The 15,555-nt window shown below is 45.5% G+C and overlaps 1 protein-coding gene across 2 annotated transcripts; it reads left to right on the forward strand.

The window, feature by feature from the left end:
* Positions 1-2,156: 2,156 nt before the first annotated feature.
* Positions 2,157-11,457, forward strand: ubxn4 (UBX domain protein 4). 2 transcript variants are annotated; one of them, XM_084478464.1, is made up of 13 exons: positions 2,157-2,359; positions 3,349-3,451; positions 3,784-3,812; positions 4,094-4,212; positions 4,645-4,834; positions 6,558-6,693; positions 7,492-7,546; positions 7,902-8,066; positions 8,658-8,785; positions 8,996-9,098; positions 9,887-10,018; positions 10,302-10,498; positions 11,289-11,457. In XM_084478464.1, the coding sequence occupies exons 1-13, from the start codon at positions 2,278-2,280 to the stop codon at positions 11,425-11,427; spliced, it is 1,578 nt and encodes a 525-aa protein (XP_084334590.1). In that variant the 5' UTR covers positions 2,157-2,277; the 3' UTR covers positions 11,428-11,457. The 2 variants fall into 2 exon arrangements, with proteins under 2 accessions (XP_084334590.1, XP_084334589.1); XM_084478463.1 differs by having other exon boundaries at positions 10,299-10,498; positions 11,289-11,456.
* The last annotated feature ends 4,098 nt before the right edge of the window (positions 11,458-15,555 follow it).

Raw genomic sequence — 15,555 nt, forward strand, 5'->3', positions numbered from 1 at the left:
CTTGACTGTTGATCACTTTCTTGAAATGTAAAGAATTTACGCTTTCACACTTCCGTGTATGACAAACACAAGTAGTAGTTTCATTATTGGGGACTTCAATGTAAAAGCTCAAATTGTATGACAAAATGTAGCTGATTAACCTCCGAACGAATAAACTAAATGGGGATTTTGTGAAAATACAACACACTAGAATCATGATAATATTGATTGTTTAAAGGCGGAGAGAAGCTATTAATGATAATGAATAATCAATGATCAGGGGTTAACCTTTTTTGACTTTGGAGTCTTTATTTATGTGTCGTATTTGTGTTACCTGATTGCCGGGACACACAACATTTATGGAAATACGTTTGAGCTTTTATTGCGAAACAGCATATACCGGAAGTCCTACTGACTTATAAAAAGCACATAGACAGTATTGTGAGAAAGTGTGATAAAGTTATAAATGTCATGCGGTCCTTATCAGGAAGTTTGTGGGGTGCCGGACAGGATACGCAGATGATGATTTACAGGGCAATGGTTAGATCGAGAATAGACTATGGGTGTTTGTGCTACGGGACGGCAGCAAAAACAAATCTCAAGAAGTTAGATGTAATGCAGGCAAAGGCGCTGAGAGTCGTCTGTGGGGCCTTCCGTTCCACCCCAATTGCAGCCTTACTTGTGGAAATGGGGGAGACCCCATTGGGTATCAGAAGGGCTAAGCTGGCTATGCAGTATATCTGTAAATTAAGGGGACATCAAGGGGAGAATGTGGGGGAGCTGGCTCTGGCAGGTGCATGGGAGTGGGGAGGAGCAAGAGTGAAAAGGGAAAGTTTCATTTTTAAAGTCAATGAGGAAATGGGGAGGATGGAGTTTGGGGAGGAGGGGGTGGCCCCGGTAGTGTACTGGCCAACTATACCACCATGGATTATACCAGTGCCGGAGATAGATATAAGTGTGTTAGCTCATGAGAGAACTGCAACAGTTGGGGGAATTGTAAAGGAAAGACTAAATAACACGTGGGGACAGTACATACAAATATACACTGATGGGGCTCAAGACCCAAGGACTGGGAAGTCTGGGTTTGCTTTTTGCATCCCAGATTTGAATGTTGTTAAGTGTAGGCGAGTGTCTGAGGGGGTTTCAGTTTACACCACAGAGCTGCTCGCAATAATCTGGGCTATGAAGTGGGTGGAGGAGGTCAGGCCAGGGCCAGCTGTGATATGCTCTGACTCTGCGTCAGTGCTGATGACATTGAGGGAGGGAGGGCTTGGAGCCAGGTCAGACCTCATGGTCGAGCTTCTTACCCTGATGTACAGGATTGAGCAGGTGGGAGAGTCAGTGGGGTTTATGTGGGTCCCAGCTCATGTGGGGATAGAGGGGAATGAGTTAGCTGATGGGGCAGCAAAAAGGTCTTTAAGAAGGGAAGAAATCGATGTAAAAATGAGGCTGGGGATAACTGAGTGTAGATCAATCATCAAAAAGAACATCATGGCTGTGTGGCAGGAGGAGTGGGATAAGGAAAAGAAGGGGAGGCATTATTACAGCTTGCAGAATAGAGTGACAAAAAGCCAGTGTTTTTTGGGAAAGGAAAGGAGGCATACAGTCATGATGACTAGACTGAGGCTGGGGCATTGCGGACTCGCATGGGACCTACAAAAACTTGGGAAACATGAAAATGGACTATGTGGAGCGTGTAAAAAACAGCAAACAGTGAAACATATCCTGATGGAATGCACTGGTCTCACTCGACAGAGGGAACATCTGTATGCAGCTGTGGAAAGCCTGGGAACAGCACCGGTTACGCTAAAGAGCCTCTTAAATCCATCTGAGAACCAGCCTGGGACTATAAAAGCTGTCCTGGACTTCATAACAGCCACTGGATTACCCCTATGGAAATAGGATGGACTGACTGCGTCTGAAATATATATATTCATGTATATATATATATATATATATATATATATATATATATATATATATATATCTTTTTATTTTTTTTTTATTTTTTTTTTATTTTTTTTTTATTTATTTTATTTAATTTATTTATTTTTGTTTGGTGGTTTATTTATTTATCTAATTATTTTGCCTGTGGGTGGCAGCAATGTGCCGCAAAGGCATACAGACTGCCGGAAATTAAAAGAAGAAGAAGAAGAACCGGAAGTCCTACATTAACTGCGGAGTAGATGTTAACTGTGTGTTCTCGGTTAGCGTCAGTAAGTTTGACTTGGTTTTAAAGATTAATGTAACTAGTCAGTGGTGTTAAAGACACACAAACAGACAACACATCCTACAGACATGCGTTGGTTCGAAGGCTCCATTCCCGCCGCCATTGCCGCCGCCAAACAGCAGAGTTTGGTGTTTGTGGTTGTGATCGCAGGTATGTTTCTGGAGGTTCTAGCTAGCTGTGGTGCAACACACAGATTAACCATGTTTACCAGCTGTCACCCTTTAACACACACACACACACACACACACACACACACACACACACACACACACACACACACACTCTGTTAAGAAACGACCACTGTCGTGCTGTTGTTGCTGTGCCTTATAGAATAGAGCACACGTCAACACGTCAACACGTCACCCAGGCTGTGTTGGCTTCCTATGACTGCAGTGATGCACAGTAGTGTTGTACTTGTTCTGTTGACTACTAACGACCATTTATCGACCATTTATTTTCCTGTTATTGATCCTGTTATTTTAATTTGGAACAGAGGTCCATGTATAGCAAGTTAAATTATCTCTTTTGAGCCTTTTGTGACATTGTATTCAACTGCAAAAAAAAACAAACGTTTACAATCAATCAAGTCGTACCTGGACTAATACCTAAACAATATTGAAATAAAGATAGTTTAGATATGACTTAATTGCATTCTATTTTCTATAAAACAGGTCATATACACCGTCTGCCTATGCTAGTTCAAGAAAGCAAACATAAAGCGTCATCTTTGCACTATATTTATCACTGACTACAGTGATACACAGAGCAGCGTCACCCAGTCATGCAAGGACCGAGACTTTAGATATCAATGGAGTTTCGCTTTAGAGTCATGCAATTCCTTAGCTTATGTGCCCCTTGTTCATGACCCACGTCATGAACGGGGCGACCCTCTATAATGTAAACATCCGTTAAACATCCGATCTGTCATTAACCAGCTTTTTCCACACACAAACAATAATATCAGCCAGCAGTATCTTTAATACCATCGGCATTTATCCACTCTGGATTTCAATATGTCTGTGAACATACAATCTTAAAAATGCAATGCCATATACATGTGGTGGTCTAACCTAAGTGGAGTTGGTATGGAACAATATGATAACACATTTGCTTCTTTGAATTCCTCACACCTCCAAAAGGCGAAGATGAGCAGTCCGCTCAGTTGCAATCAAGCTGGGAGGAAGACAAAGTGTCAGAAGCGGCACATACTTGCTGTGTGGCAATAAAAGTGGATGCAAAGAGGTATGGAAGTGCATGTGAAAGAATCAACATGTAGACTTGCTTTACCAGTGAATACTACTTACTTCAGGACTGTTAAATTAATGTAAATTAGCACTTCAGGATGAGTAGAGTGTGCACATTTGTCTCTGAGGTATAAGAGTGGTTAATAGTAAACCCACATGCATTACAATGCCATATATTTCTGAGAAAACATTAAAGTTTCAAGATTCAGAATGTATTGACACTAGTTGTTTGAGTGTTCAATTAAGTTGATACAGCAGTTAAATCTGAATATAACTTGAACAAAAATGAACGCCACTTTGGACTTTCTGACTCTGCTTTGTCTTTTGCAGTGAGACATGCACACAATTCTCCCAGATCTGTATCCTTTTGTTGGGTTTCCCAACCAGAATTATATTGGTAATATTGCTTTCTCCAGAGAGCAGGCATGCCAGGCCCGCCCCAGGCATGTCAGATGGGTGATGCAACATGAGCATGAACATGACGCTTATAATCCTAAAAGTGAATTCATCTTTGTCTATCAACTTGTGTGTCAATTTGACACTAAAAAAGAGAAGCTTCCACTGTCCCGCACACACTCTGTAGTTCAAACCATGCTAGTAATGAGCTACGACAGAAGGTTGTGCCTTAACACCGTTGAAGACCCTGTGGTGTGCGTACCGTCGAGCTTCTTCATCGGGGAGAACGGGATTCCTCTGGAGGTCGTCGCCGGCAGTGTGTCTGCAGAGGAACTCCTCAAGAGGATTACCAAAGTCCAACAGGTAAGGGGAGCTCCAAAGGTAGCAGAATATAGAAAATATACCGGGGATCGATATTATCGGCCGATATTTGCGTTTCTTTATGACAATTTTTTAATTTTTTTCCCCCGGCATGATTTGCAGACATACAGTTCAATAAATGTTCCTTTTTAAAATTGAGACTTGTAACATTTGTTATCATCATTGTGTCATTTTTTTATGATGTCAATTGAGGGAGCAAAAGCAGTATCGGCTCAAGAAAATCGGTTCAGGCTGATGGAAAAAAAATCGTTATCGGCATCGGCCCTTAAGAATCCATATCGGTCGATCCCTTAAATATACTACATATCTTGATGTTTTGTCTCTACCATGACTTGCGTTTTGTTCAGAGATGTGGCCAAGCCCCAATCTGCCTTTGACTGTGCATTAATTCCCCGCCTCGGTCTCTTCGGTCAGATGCACCTTGAGCAGATCAGCGGCGGAGCGGCCTTGCCAGTGGTTCCCATGGAGACCACAATGTCCACCAGCGTAGTGCCAGAACCCATCCTGGCACCGGCATCAGCAGAAGACCCTGCTGCTTCTCCTCCTGAGGCTGCAAGGAGCACACCCCTGCTATCTAATGCCACGGCCGCAGGCCCTTCAAAAGGTCAGTGACAGGGGGGAACACAAGCACCTGGTGCCTGGACACCCACTTTACTGCCCCCCCCCCCCCCCCCCCAGTGTTTGATAAGAGTGAAGCTGCATCCAGTGTTTTTGTCTTCCTATTTTTCCCGAAGTGGAAATTTAAAAGGACATTATATTTCCTACAAATCTGTGCATATTTGTATCTTTTGTTTATTTTAACTTTGTTTTTATTTAACTATCTACGCTGTGCCTTATGCTCTGTGTGTTTGTTAAATATAGAGCCTCCATCAAGGAAAGACTTGATGCTATTCGCTAAGCTCAAAAGCCCCACTCTGGAGTTTATTCTTTTCGGTTTTATTGAGCGATTTCAATTGTCTTCCGGGTGTGATCGGGTACACGTGTACACGTGTAACCGGTTAGTAAATCATAACCGTTTAGGAAAAATCAAAAAATCAAAATCTTCAATCAAAATTAACATGTACTATTTATTTAGAGATTAATAAAGCTACAAATGTTCCACTTTGACAACGTTAATGCGCTAAGAAATGCACGTGATAAATGTTGGGTAACTGACCACCGTGCATTTCGTCATGTAACACGTAAGTTTCACTCCCCCCCCCCCCCCCCCTTTCCGCCATGTTGGAAGGTACGCCCCTCCGAGTGCAGCTGAGCTTTGCGTTATTGTTGACACGGTAGCTGCTAGCAGAGGAGGTTGTTGAAATTCTGTACTGTTTTAACAATGCCTGGAAATAACTGCTGCGTTAAAAACTGCTTCAATGTGAGTTACAGTTTGTCAGGTTCCCTAAATGGACAACGCAGTTGTCCCACACTACAAGATTTTTTAATCTTATGTGATTTTTGAGTCGGATGTACACCACACACATAAAGAGAATCTCAGCCCATTTGTTGCTCTCCGATCGTAAATACAAATACATGAGATTCGAACACAAGACGGAACACACACACGGACAATCTAGTCCTCTAATGTCCCGCTGCAGGGCCATGGAGGTAGAACTAGAGCGACTCGTCAACAGTGAAGATGGATCAGCGTCTTTTGACAGCAGTGGTTTCCGCGGTGCTTATGCTTACATAATATCAGAGAATATCCGCGTCAGTTCGGCCGCGGCGCAATTAATGAATAAAGATCATAAACTGAATGGCTGTGCAAGTGTTGTGAGACACGGCTGCGAACCGGCAACTTAAAACAAAGTAGTGCCGGCCGGTTTGGTTCCGTGCCGTGCCGCTGCCGTATCCAGTGGAATAGCCTACATTGACTATAATGGTTTCTAATGTCTTCTTGTGTTCTCTGCATTTTCACTAGGACCCTTTTCCTTCGCCTTATTCTTCTCCATTTATTTCTATCTCGTAATGTCTCCTGCGTCTCTATGTTGCGTATTTCCTCATGTCTCTATGCCGCTCTGACAACGTTGCCCCTGGCAACCGATAGCCGTGGATGCCATCATGGCGGACGGGCTCAAACCCCTCCCCTCCCCTTCCCAAAAATCACGTGACTCCTCATTCTCAATAGCGCGACTGCGGTCCACTTAAAAAAAAAAAAAAAAAACGGTTAACCGTGTACACGAAAAAAAAGGGGTCGTGTAACCGTTTACAATTTTTTGTAACCGTTCACACCCCTACTTCCAACCTTTTTAAGCCATGCTCCACCATCAATGCGATATGTCTTTGATACATGGCCCATTTTAGCGTCTGCATTTGTGTGGATAAACTCACTTTATTCTGCCCAGAGCCTCTCTCCAGGCAACCGGGAGGAGCCGGCTCCCGCTCTGAGGCAGCCGCCCCCGGGGAGGGAAGGAGTTCGTCGTCGGGCGAGGCCGCACACAGCTCTCAGCCCCAGGAGGACCTCGACGCCAAGGTGGACAGGTAGGACTGTAGACGCGCACGCATGCAGACGCTCATGCTCTCAGACGACGGCTGCGTCCCTGTACCCATCGGTGAAATGTATGAACTGTGGCGGATTGCCTTACATACATGCGTCCGTCGATGTCATTGACTTTGCATGGGGCGCTCTCAAAATCGAATTGTGGGTCCATCCGTTCCGTCGGTTCGGTTGCCTGCGTCAATAAAGTTAGACATTTTCAACTTTTTGGGCAGCGACGGATCCGTCGGCCAATCTGATTGCGTTATGCAAATATACGCAAACCACCCGGGAAAACACATGGATGTGTCAAAAAGCCCCCATCCGTCAATGGACGGAGGTAGTGTGAATGTAACGTTAGGGTTAAAGCTGCTGTTGGTAAGATTGGATGAGGGTTACAAAGAGGGAGAAGAACAGAACAGTTTGATAATAGATTTGATAATAAACAACCCCCCTTCCCCTTTTCCTGCTCCCTCCCTCTGAACATTTCCATTCATTCCAGTCATTTAGAAGACTTCCATCACCTATGATAACTTTGTGCACGCATGATTGTCAGGAAAGATAGATATCCTCAATCAGGGAGGAGAGGTCCTGGTTGGTAAGAAATGATCTGGGATTGGTCAAAATGTAAATGGTCTAATAAGGCGGGTGCAGTCGCATTTCACTCTCATTTCACAGGAGCATTTCACTCTAATAGCTGACGGATGTCTATGTAAATTCTAACAAATTACAATCAAATGACTGTTCCTTAATCCTCGCAAACGACAGTAGAAAACGTTGTCTGTTGTCTTTCTACTGCTCAGGTTGACAAAGAAACTGGAGGACCGACGAGAGCAGAAGAAGAAGGGCGAGGAAGAGGTAAGGGTTGTCTTTTTATTTACTGTGCAAGCATTGACAAACCTTTTCTCTTGGCCAAGACGAGTACCCCTCTGACATGTGTGAGTCTATGAGCACCCTTTATAACCGTTCAAACTAGATACAATACACTGAGAGACTGTTCAGTTCATATTTGTAACGTGGATATGATCATTCTTTATTTGCATTCTTTATTTAACCCAGCGTCATATAGAAAGTAGCTTAATGTTTTTATACTGGGTAGTTAAGGTTTATACTGATATGCTCAACATGCAAAGCGAGTGCTAGGACAATGGGGTGGACGAGGTGAGCGGGTGAGGTGTGGTCACATGACGGCCGCGAGCGCTTTGTCCCCCAGGAGGAGATCCGTAAAGAGATGGAGCGGAGGAAGCAGGGCAAGGAGATGCTGGACTTCAAGAAGCAGCAGGAGGACGACAAGACGCGTCGCGTCATGGACGAGAGGAACAGGGAGAAGGCGGAGGAGAAGGCCGCCAGGGAGCGCGTGAAGCAGCAGATCGCCTTGGTAACACGCACGCTCCCGCTCGCTTACTCTCTGTTACTTATAGTGAAGGTCAACCAATAAGGGTGGCTATTGCACATTTGCCACGCACAATATAATGGTGACTATGGGTTGCAAAATTTATTTTTATTATTATTTAGTTATTTTTGGACAAAATGAACTCTTTATCACCTTGCTGGTTGTCATAAGCCTGGCTATTGCCAGACCAAGCTCAATCAGAGATTGCACGTCGGTCTGGGGAGGCTGCTGTCATTTTCTTCAGCACAAGAGGCGTGATCAGGCGGGCCTAGTTCAACTGACTCAGTACACAGTCGGCTGCTTGCCATCCCCTCCCTGTCGTCGTTGTGCTAAACCAGCCAATAGCGCTCGGGGGGGAAAAGCCAGCTTGGTGATTGGCTCCCGCAAAAGCGTATCGTAAGCAGAAAAGAGATGTATCGCTCCTCTCCAGACCCTGCTGCGGGGCGAACTGAAATGGCCGGCAGAACGGGCTGGGGGGTACCCAGTCTAGGTCGTCATAGCAAAAGCCCCCCCCCCCCTGTTGGTCGGGGTCTTGACGGAGCATAAGCCGGGGTCATTCATGCGCGTTGTCCACAGGACCGGGCAGACCGAGCGGCCCGCTACGCCAAGAACCAGGAGGAGGTGGAGGCTGGCAGGCAGGCGGCGCTGCAGGCCAGGCAGGTGGAGCAGGAGGCCAAGAAGGCTGCTGCAGCCCGGGAGCGGAGGTGAGCCGCCGGGTTCTCATTGAACGGGTTGCGTTTCCACTAGCACGACCTCTGTTTCAATCACATCAATAAACAACATGGCACAAACATGCACAGATTTATCCGTTTGCACAATTCACTTTTTTAATCCGTGTGTCGAAATGGGTAAGTGTAAGTTGCCTTTCCTAAATGATTGTGTGTGTGTCTTCCTGTGTGTGTGTGTGTTTACAGTGCCGTAGCGAGGATACAGTTCCGTCTGCCAGACGGCTCCTTCTTCACCAATCAGTTTCCTGCAGAGAGCCTACTGCTGGAAGCCCGGGAGTTTGCTGTCCAGGTCAGAGATCCAATCCTGCACACACCCCACCTATGCACAAATGAAAGCTTGCGAGAACACTTGTAAAGCATTCTGTTTTAGATTATTATTTTTTTATTATTTGCTAGGTCACCGCTTAGACTGTGACAAAACAATATATTTTTTTGGTCCTGCTGGTTTTGTTCATCTTAAGGCGAAACGGTTTTCTATGTCATGTGTCACCATGTTCACGCCTACCAATTGCCTGAATTGTGACCGAACTGAACTAATCTGCTCCTCTTCCCGTCAAGTCGTCAGGGAGGGTGATGGACAGCTGACAGACGGGGCACTCTTAACGCGTATAAACAGCTTCACACTGGTTTCCTTTTTACAGTCGCTGGAGGGAACCGCACATCTACTTAAATTGTCTTCCATTTGTATCGTATCCTGTGTACTGGCCTTGGCAGCACAAGGTGTGCTGGCCGGCTCATCCAATAAAGTGTCCTCATTCCCTAAAACAGTGCATCTGACATTCACCGGCAACCTTCATCCACATGTACATTTAAATAAGTAATAACGTGGTTGTTTACTGCAGTGTTGTCCTCCCCGGGATAAGGCGTAGGTATTGTTCCTTCTTAAGGGCATGCCCTCGGCTCATAATAAGAAGGGGGGCCATGTGGAGACATGCTGCCTAGTGGTTTATTATTCTGGGGTGAGGCATCCTTAAAGAGGTCCCAATGCCTCTGTCTCCCTGTTCATGTCCCGTGGGCTCCGGCAACTGTCAGTGGCGTCTTTTGACGCGCTTTCCCCTCCGTTTTGTTCCTCCTCAGGAGACGGGAAATCGCTACGGTAACTTCTCCATGGCGACCATGTTCCCACGCCGCGAGTTCACCAGCGAGGACCTCAACAAGAGCCTGCTGGAGTTGGAGCTGGCCCCCAGTGCCTCTGTAGTGCTGCTCCCAGTGAGTGCACCACCACCACCACCACCTTCATACATATCCATTCATTTGTGTTGTTTTTTTACTTTACAACGTGAACTGCTCAGTTGTATCTTGGTGTAGCGTTTGTGTTTTTCATTTGTTCCTCCTAGAACTTTCATCACTTGTTTGTGCCCGGCTTGTGATAATGTGAGGCCCTCAGGGACCTCACATTAAATAATCTCAATGAGATAATTTCCCCAGATGGTCCAGCCCTACCTAGCAGTGAACATGTCGCTGTGTCTCTCTCTCCTCCACCGTGCAGCAGTCGAGCCGGGCGTCCAACATGGTGCGGCAGGCCCAGGGAGGCGGCTTCTGGGCCATCCTGGAGCACATCCTCTCGCCGCTGCTGGCAGTCTGGAGGTACATCAGCGGCCTCATCTCCCCCAGCCCGCCTCCTCCGGCCGGGGAGGCCACCGGCAGTGGGTCCGCCCAGCCCGGGGCCTCCGGGGGCCAACCCAACAGGTGAGCGGAGGGCCGTTCAGGCATCAACCTAGCCTGGCTGTTATTGAGCTTGGTCTGGAGACGGCTGCTGTCATTTCAACAAATCAGAGTTCAACTGACTTAGTACCCAATTGGCTGCTTGCCGTCCCTTCCCTGTCTTCATTGTGTTAAACCAGCCAATAGCGCGCCAGGGGGAGAGGCCAGCTTGGTGATTGGCTCCCGCAAAAACATATCGGAAGCAGAAAGAAATGTATTGCTCTTCTCCAGACCCGGCTGCAGGGCAAACTCAAATGGCCGGCAGAACGGGCTGGGGGTACCCAGTCTAGAGTGATGCTGCAGAGACCTTTCGATGGTGTGATCATGTTTTGGTAATACACTGGCCAACCACAGGATGGCGCTATCGTGTTGAACTTCAGAATTACGTTTATTTCGAAGGCAATGTTAAACCAATTGAATTCTCCACTAACATGGTAGCTATTATAGTAGCTTTTTGACAACAACAACCCTATGAGCACACACTCGTGTGTCATCAAGTGAATTATCTTAAGCTATCATTGTCACAAAATGAAGTTGTACCTTATGAATTTAAAGGTGCTAGGTAAGATTTGAGAGTTGTAAAGAGAGACAGACCAAGATAAAAAAAATACTACCACAAAAAAAAGTCCCCTCCCTCTCTGCTCACGCTCTACGTTCTTTGAGAAGTACTAATAGACAATGGGTGGCTGTCATTTCCAACAAATCAGACTTGAGTGATAGATCTCAACTCACAGCACCTTTCTTTACAAAGGATCTCTCCGTTCCCCTCGCACAGAGAAACCCTTCGCAAGCGCACACTGGAGAAGCGGCCAGAGGACTTCAAGAAAGACGGCAAAATCTACAGACTACGGACGCAGGAGGACAGCGAGGACGACACCAACACCTGGAACGGCAACTCCACCCAGCAGATGTAGAGCCCCCCCCCAGCTGCTTCTCCCTCTCTCTATCTGTCTCCTATCCATTTGACCCCCCCCCCCTCCCCGTCCTCTCTGTATTCTCATCACCCCCCCCGTCCTCTCTGTATTCTCATCACCCCCCCCCCCCTCCCAGTAACGCCCCTCCCAGGCGTAGGAGCTATGTCGAGTGCACGACTGACTTTTTAATGCATTCTGCTGAATTCTAGGGCTATGTTTATGCAGGTTCTGGCTGTTGTGCTCTTTCCTGTCCGAGACTGCTCCCTCTCGTCGCCTGCATGGGTAGATAATAATCGAGCTAGACCTCCTTTGGGCTTGAGGGGTGTAGGGGGTGTGTGTGTGTGTGAGTGTGAGAGAGAGAGTTATGGGGCGAGAGACAGCGGGGGTCTTATGATATAATAACGGTCTGAGTTTCTGGAGGTCTTTGGTGGCCAGTAACTCGTAAAGTTGATGCTAGTTTGCAGCCGAAGGAAGAGTGATGTGTGTTATTTAATATAGCAGTAACCCTCAGATGTATAAAGTGCTCTAAATTAAACTGTGTGCGTGAGGGGTTCTGAATGCGTTGTCTCTGTAGCTGTTGGTTTTCTACCACAGATTTTGCCGGACCCCGTGGTGCACTACGGGCACAACGTCTTTCTACAAATTAAAAAGCAGATGGATGACCACTGTAAGGCTCTGATTTAACACTGCGGTAAACAAAGTGCCCTGTTTTTTCAATGAACCCTGAGTCGTGTCGTTCTTTTAAGATGCACACGCACAGCTTATTCTCCATCTCCAAGATGCAGGAAGACAGCTCCAATCAATACAAATCATTTTTGAAAGGAATTTTTTTTTTCAGAATACATGAATCCAAGAATGTACTATGCCTTTAAAATGCATTTATCTAAACTCAGCTTAAACTAATTATATGCTGATTTTAGCTAGATATTTTGTCTCAAATCGTTGCAGTAACTATTTTTCTTTACAAACTTTAATTATAGCTGTTGTATTGTATTTTCCAATGTATAATGTTCCTGTTGATTTAAATTGGTTCACTTTCTGTATATCCTATAAAAAAAAACAGAATAATCCCAATTCATTTTGTGCAATTATGACTCAAAGGTTTTTACTCATGTGCCCTATTTTTCTTGAAGGTAATCGACACCTTTGCAATCTGTTGTGATGCATTCAAATGGCATCGGGTGGCGAAATGTTGCAATTTCCATGCATCCCATTCAGTTTGATCACAACAAAATAAACATGAAAGCAAGAAAGAGAAATGTTGAGTTTGCGACCTTTGGTCTACTCAGTGTGTTTTAGTGTGGCGGGGTTTACCCCACGCCACAGCCGGGGAGGGGTCAAGCTCAGTGTACAGCCTACATAAAATAAACAGACTCAAAGCATTTCAATAGAGAAGACTGCCAGTCTTCAGTCCATGGGGCAGTATCAATTACGTCTACAACTTGACCCTTTAACTAGCTAAATTCTGGACTCCCCGCATTAAAAGGCTGGTATAGAGCTATACAAACACTGGACAAATTACTGGATTCATGCTCGTGAGAATAAACTGAAAATGCTACTTTGGTGCACACCCCCGCCCCCCCGATTCGGGCTTTGATTCCAGTACAGTTGGAACATATATAGCTCTTAATCTCGATAATTCTTCTTTTATAATCATGCATTGACTTGAGATATTTGTAAATAATGTTAATATAAATCAAATGACTCAAAGGCCACAAGATGGCGCTGTGGTCGTATTCCTATCCTTGAAGCTGAGAGTCGGGTTATGATAATAAAGCCATCAGTCTAGTAATTTGCCTCATATAGGCATTATTGTTCGAATCACGTTTTACAAAAAGTAATTACCAGCAGATATCTACTTTGTTAAGGTGGTTGAGTTCTTTCACAGCACATTTTCTGATGCCGGCTCATACTAGCAGGTCCATACCAATAAATATAGGCATATTATAGCCCATCCTTTTATTGCTGCACATCCGCAGCAAAATGTTAATTTGATACAGTCCTACTTGTATTTCCTTGTGCTGTAAACAGGCGAAGAGCTAGGCCATTTCCCCCCATGTCTAGCCTATTCGATAGATAATAACGATAAGATAACGTCCTAAGTGAAATTGGTGCTAGAGACAGTGAAGTTGAGATCAGAACAGCCTGGAGGGTTTTCACAGATGGTACTCGCATATTTGGCATTTCGTCCAAGGGTGGCAAAGCATTAGGAGATGTAGAGATTCCAAGAACAAACCGGGAAACCCTGGACATCGTCCATTTATTTGGTCAAACTCATGGCTTAGAAATTGAAGCAAAACTAGTGTAAAATATAGGTCCTATGTGTAGGCGACGACTACTGGACACATAAATAGGTATATAGCATGTTCAATCTGGAGCCTGATCATCAAGCACACACAACATATTTGGGACCAATAATTATAGGCAAATTATTAGTAGGCTATGTGCAGGTGGAGGTGGACACAAGATTAGCTCGTTAGTATAGGCTTACTATTAATACCTATATATTGCACTGATTGGAACTCATTTGCTGTTGAATCGAAACCGCGATCGATACACCTTTTATTGCAGGCAGACCTAACAGGTAGCCTTCTAACACTTCTGAACACAACCCCCTTTGGTTGCCAATGTGCATTTTTCCAGACGTCACAAATCATTTTATGACATCAACCATGAGCGTTGGATGGGGAACGGGTGACTGGAGTTTTAACTGGACTAAAGTAAAATCAGTGACTATGGGTCGGTATCATCATCCAGCTGGATCTTTCTCCAAAGTGGCCCACCGAAGTATAATTGGTTTCAGAGCACAACCTATTAATTCATCCCCCACTTTCAGTGTGCACAGTAGGCCTACAAGTGCAGGCAAGGGTAGATTACATTGGAGTAGACAGGGTGCAAAGTGTAATTCCATGAGGCAAAGTTGATTTTCCTTTGAGGACGACCAACATCTACCTAAAGGTGGCACCCTAGGCGACAGCCTATGCCCATGCAAAGGGTCGGCAACCTTCACTATCAAAAGACCCATTTCTGGTCCCGACCAAATAACATTTATCTGGAGCCAAAAAACTATTCGACCCATAAAATTAAGATAACACAGCATCTAACGTTTTATATATAGTTATACTACAGATAAAATATCCAATAGCCTATAGAAATTTAAGAAATGTGTGGGAGAAGGATGTGGCGTTTATTTTAGGTGACAAAATAAAACACGTTATTTTGCAATTTTACTGTCACAGTATCACCTTGATCTCCAAAATTAGGTGTTCCATTTGAAATAAAAAAAGTTATTAATTTCACGTTTTTTGTTCGAAGCTACATGGAGCCGCTGCAGAGGGGTGAGGAGCCACACTTGGCTCCAGAGCCGCAAGTTGCCGAGCCCTGGATTGGCCTGCCCTAAACATGTATATCGGCCGTGGTTGAGCACCACACCAAGGTGGGTTTGATTTATACAGTTGGAACGTGTACAATTTCGCCTGCATATTTCTGTCTGCATGTGTAACTCGGCAAGTGCTCACCGGCATGCCGATATTATGGGCCTATGGAGACGGGAAGGAGCTGGGGGGCAGGTAGAGGTTGGCAAGCCTCAGACGAGCGACCACGTCGGACCTCCTGCGGGTCACGGGGTGGGGTGATGGAGAATGGAGGAGGAAAAGCGGTCTGCTTGGTATGGTGCTCTCTGGGCTCTATCGGCCACCTTGCAATTTATCGGCTGTGGTCAAACTGCACCGTCTCTTACTGTGCTTGGAGAAGTTCCCTCCACACGCACTGGGTCTTGCGTTCAGGGCTACTTACCGTCGATGCCCAAAGGACGTCTTTATCTCCATTAAATCAACGGAAAGATTCGCTATTAAGACTTGTTTTAATAGCGTATGTTTCCGGCTTTAATGTGTTTGTCCGGAGTCCTAGGGCGGAGGACAGCCGGTCTTGGGGATGAAGTGGAAGAATAGAATAAGCGGCGGTCGGAATGGAGGGTGACCATAATAACCAAACCAGCCACGGCTCATTTACCAGAGGAATCTCACCGTCGCTCAATTGCACCGGGCTGACGCGTAGCCGCGTGACCGTCCAGATGTTAACCTAATTACGCATTAATAATCTCCCGCTCTGGGTGGAATAACGCCTTCC

This window comes from Micromesistius poutassou (assembly GCF_964030765.1).
Source record: "Micromesistius poutassou genome assembly, chromosome: 14".
In the NCBI taxonomy this organism is placed as follows: domain Eukaryota; kingdom Metazoa; phylum Chordata; class Actinopteri; order Gadiformes; family Gadidae; genus Micromesistius; species Micromesistius poutassou.

Coding starts and splice junctions, on each gene's coding strand:
- ubxn4 (XM_084478463.1), top strand. CDS start 2,278: ATGCGTTGGTTCGAAGGCTCCATTCCCGCCGCCATTGCCGCCGCCAAA. Junction 4,835..6,557: donor GGCCGCAGGCCCTTCAAAAG/GTCAGTGACAGG, acceptor TATTCTGCCCAG/AGCCTCTCTCCAGGCAACCG. Junction 8,786..8,995: donor GCTGCAGCCCGGGAGCGGAG/GTGAGCCGCCGG, acceptor GTGTGTTTACAG/TGCCGTAGCGAGGATACAGT.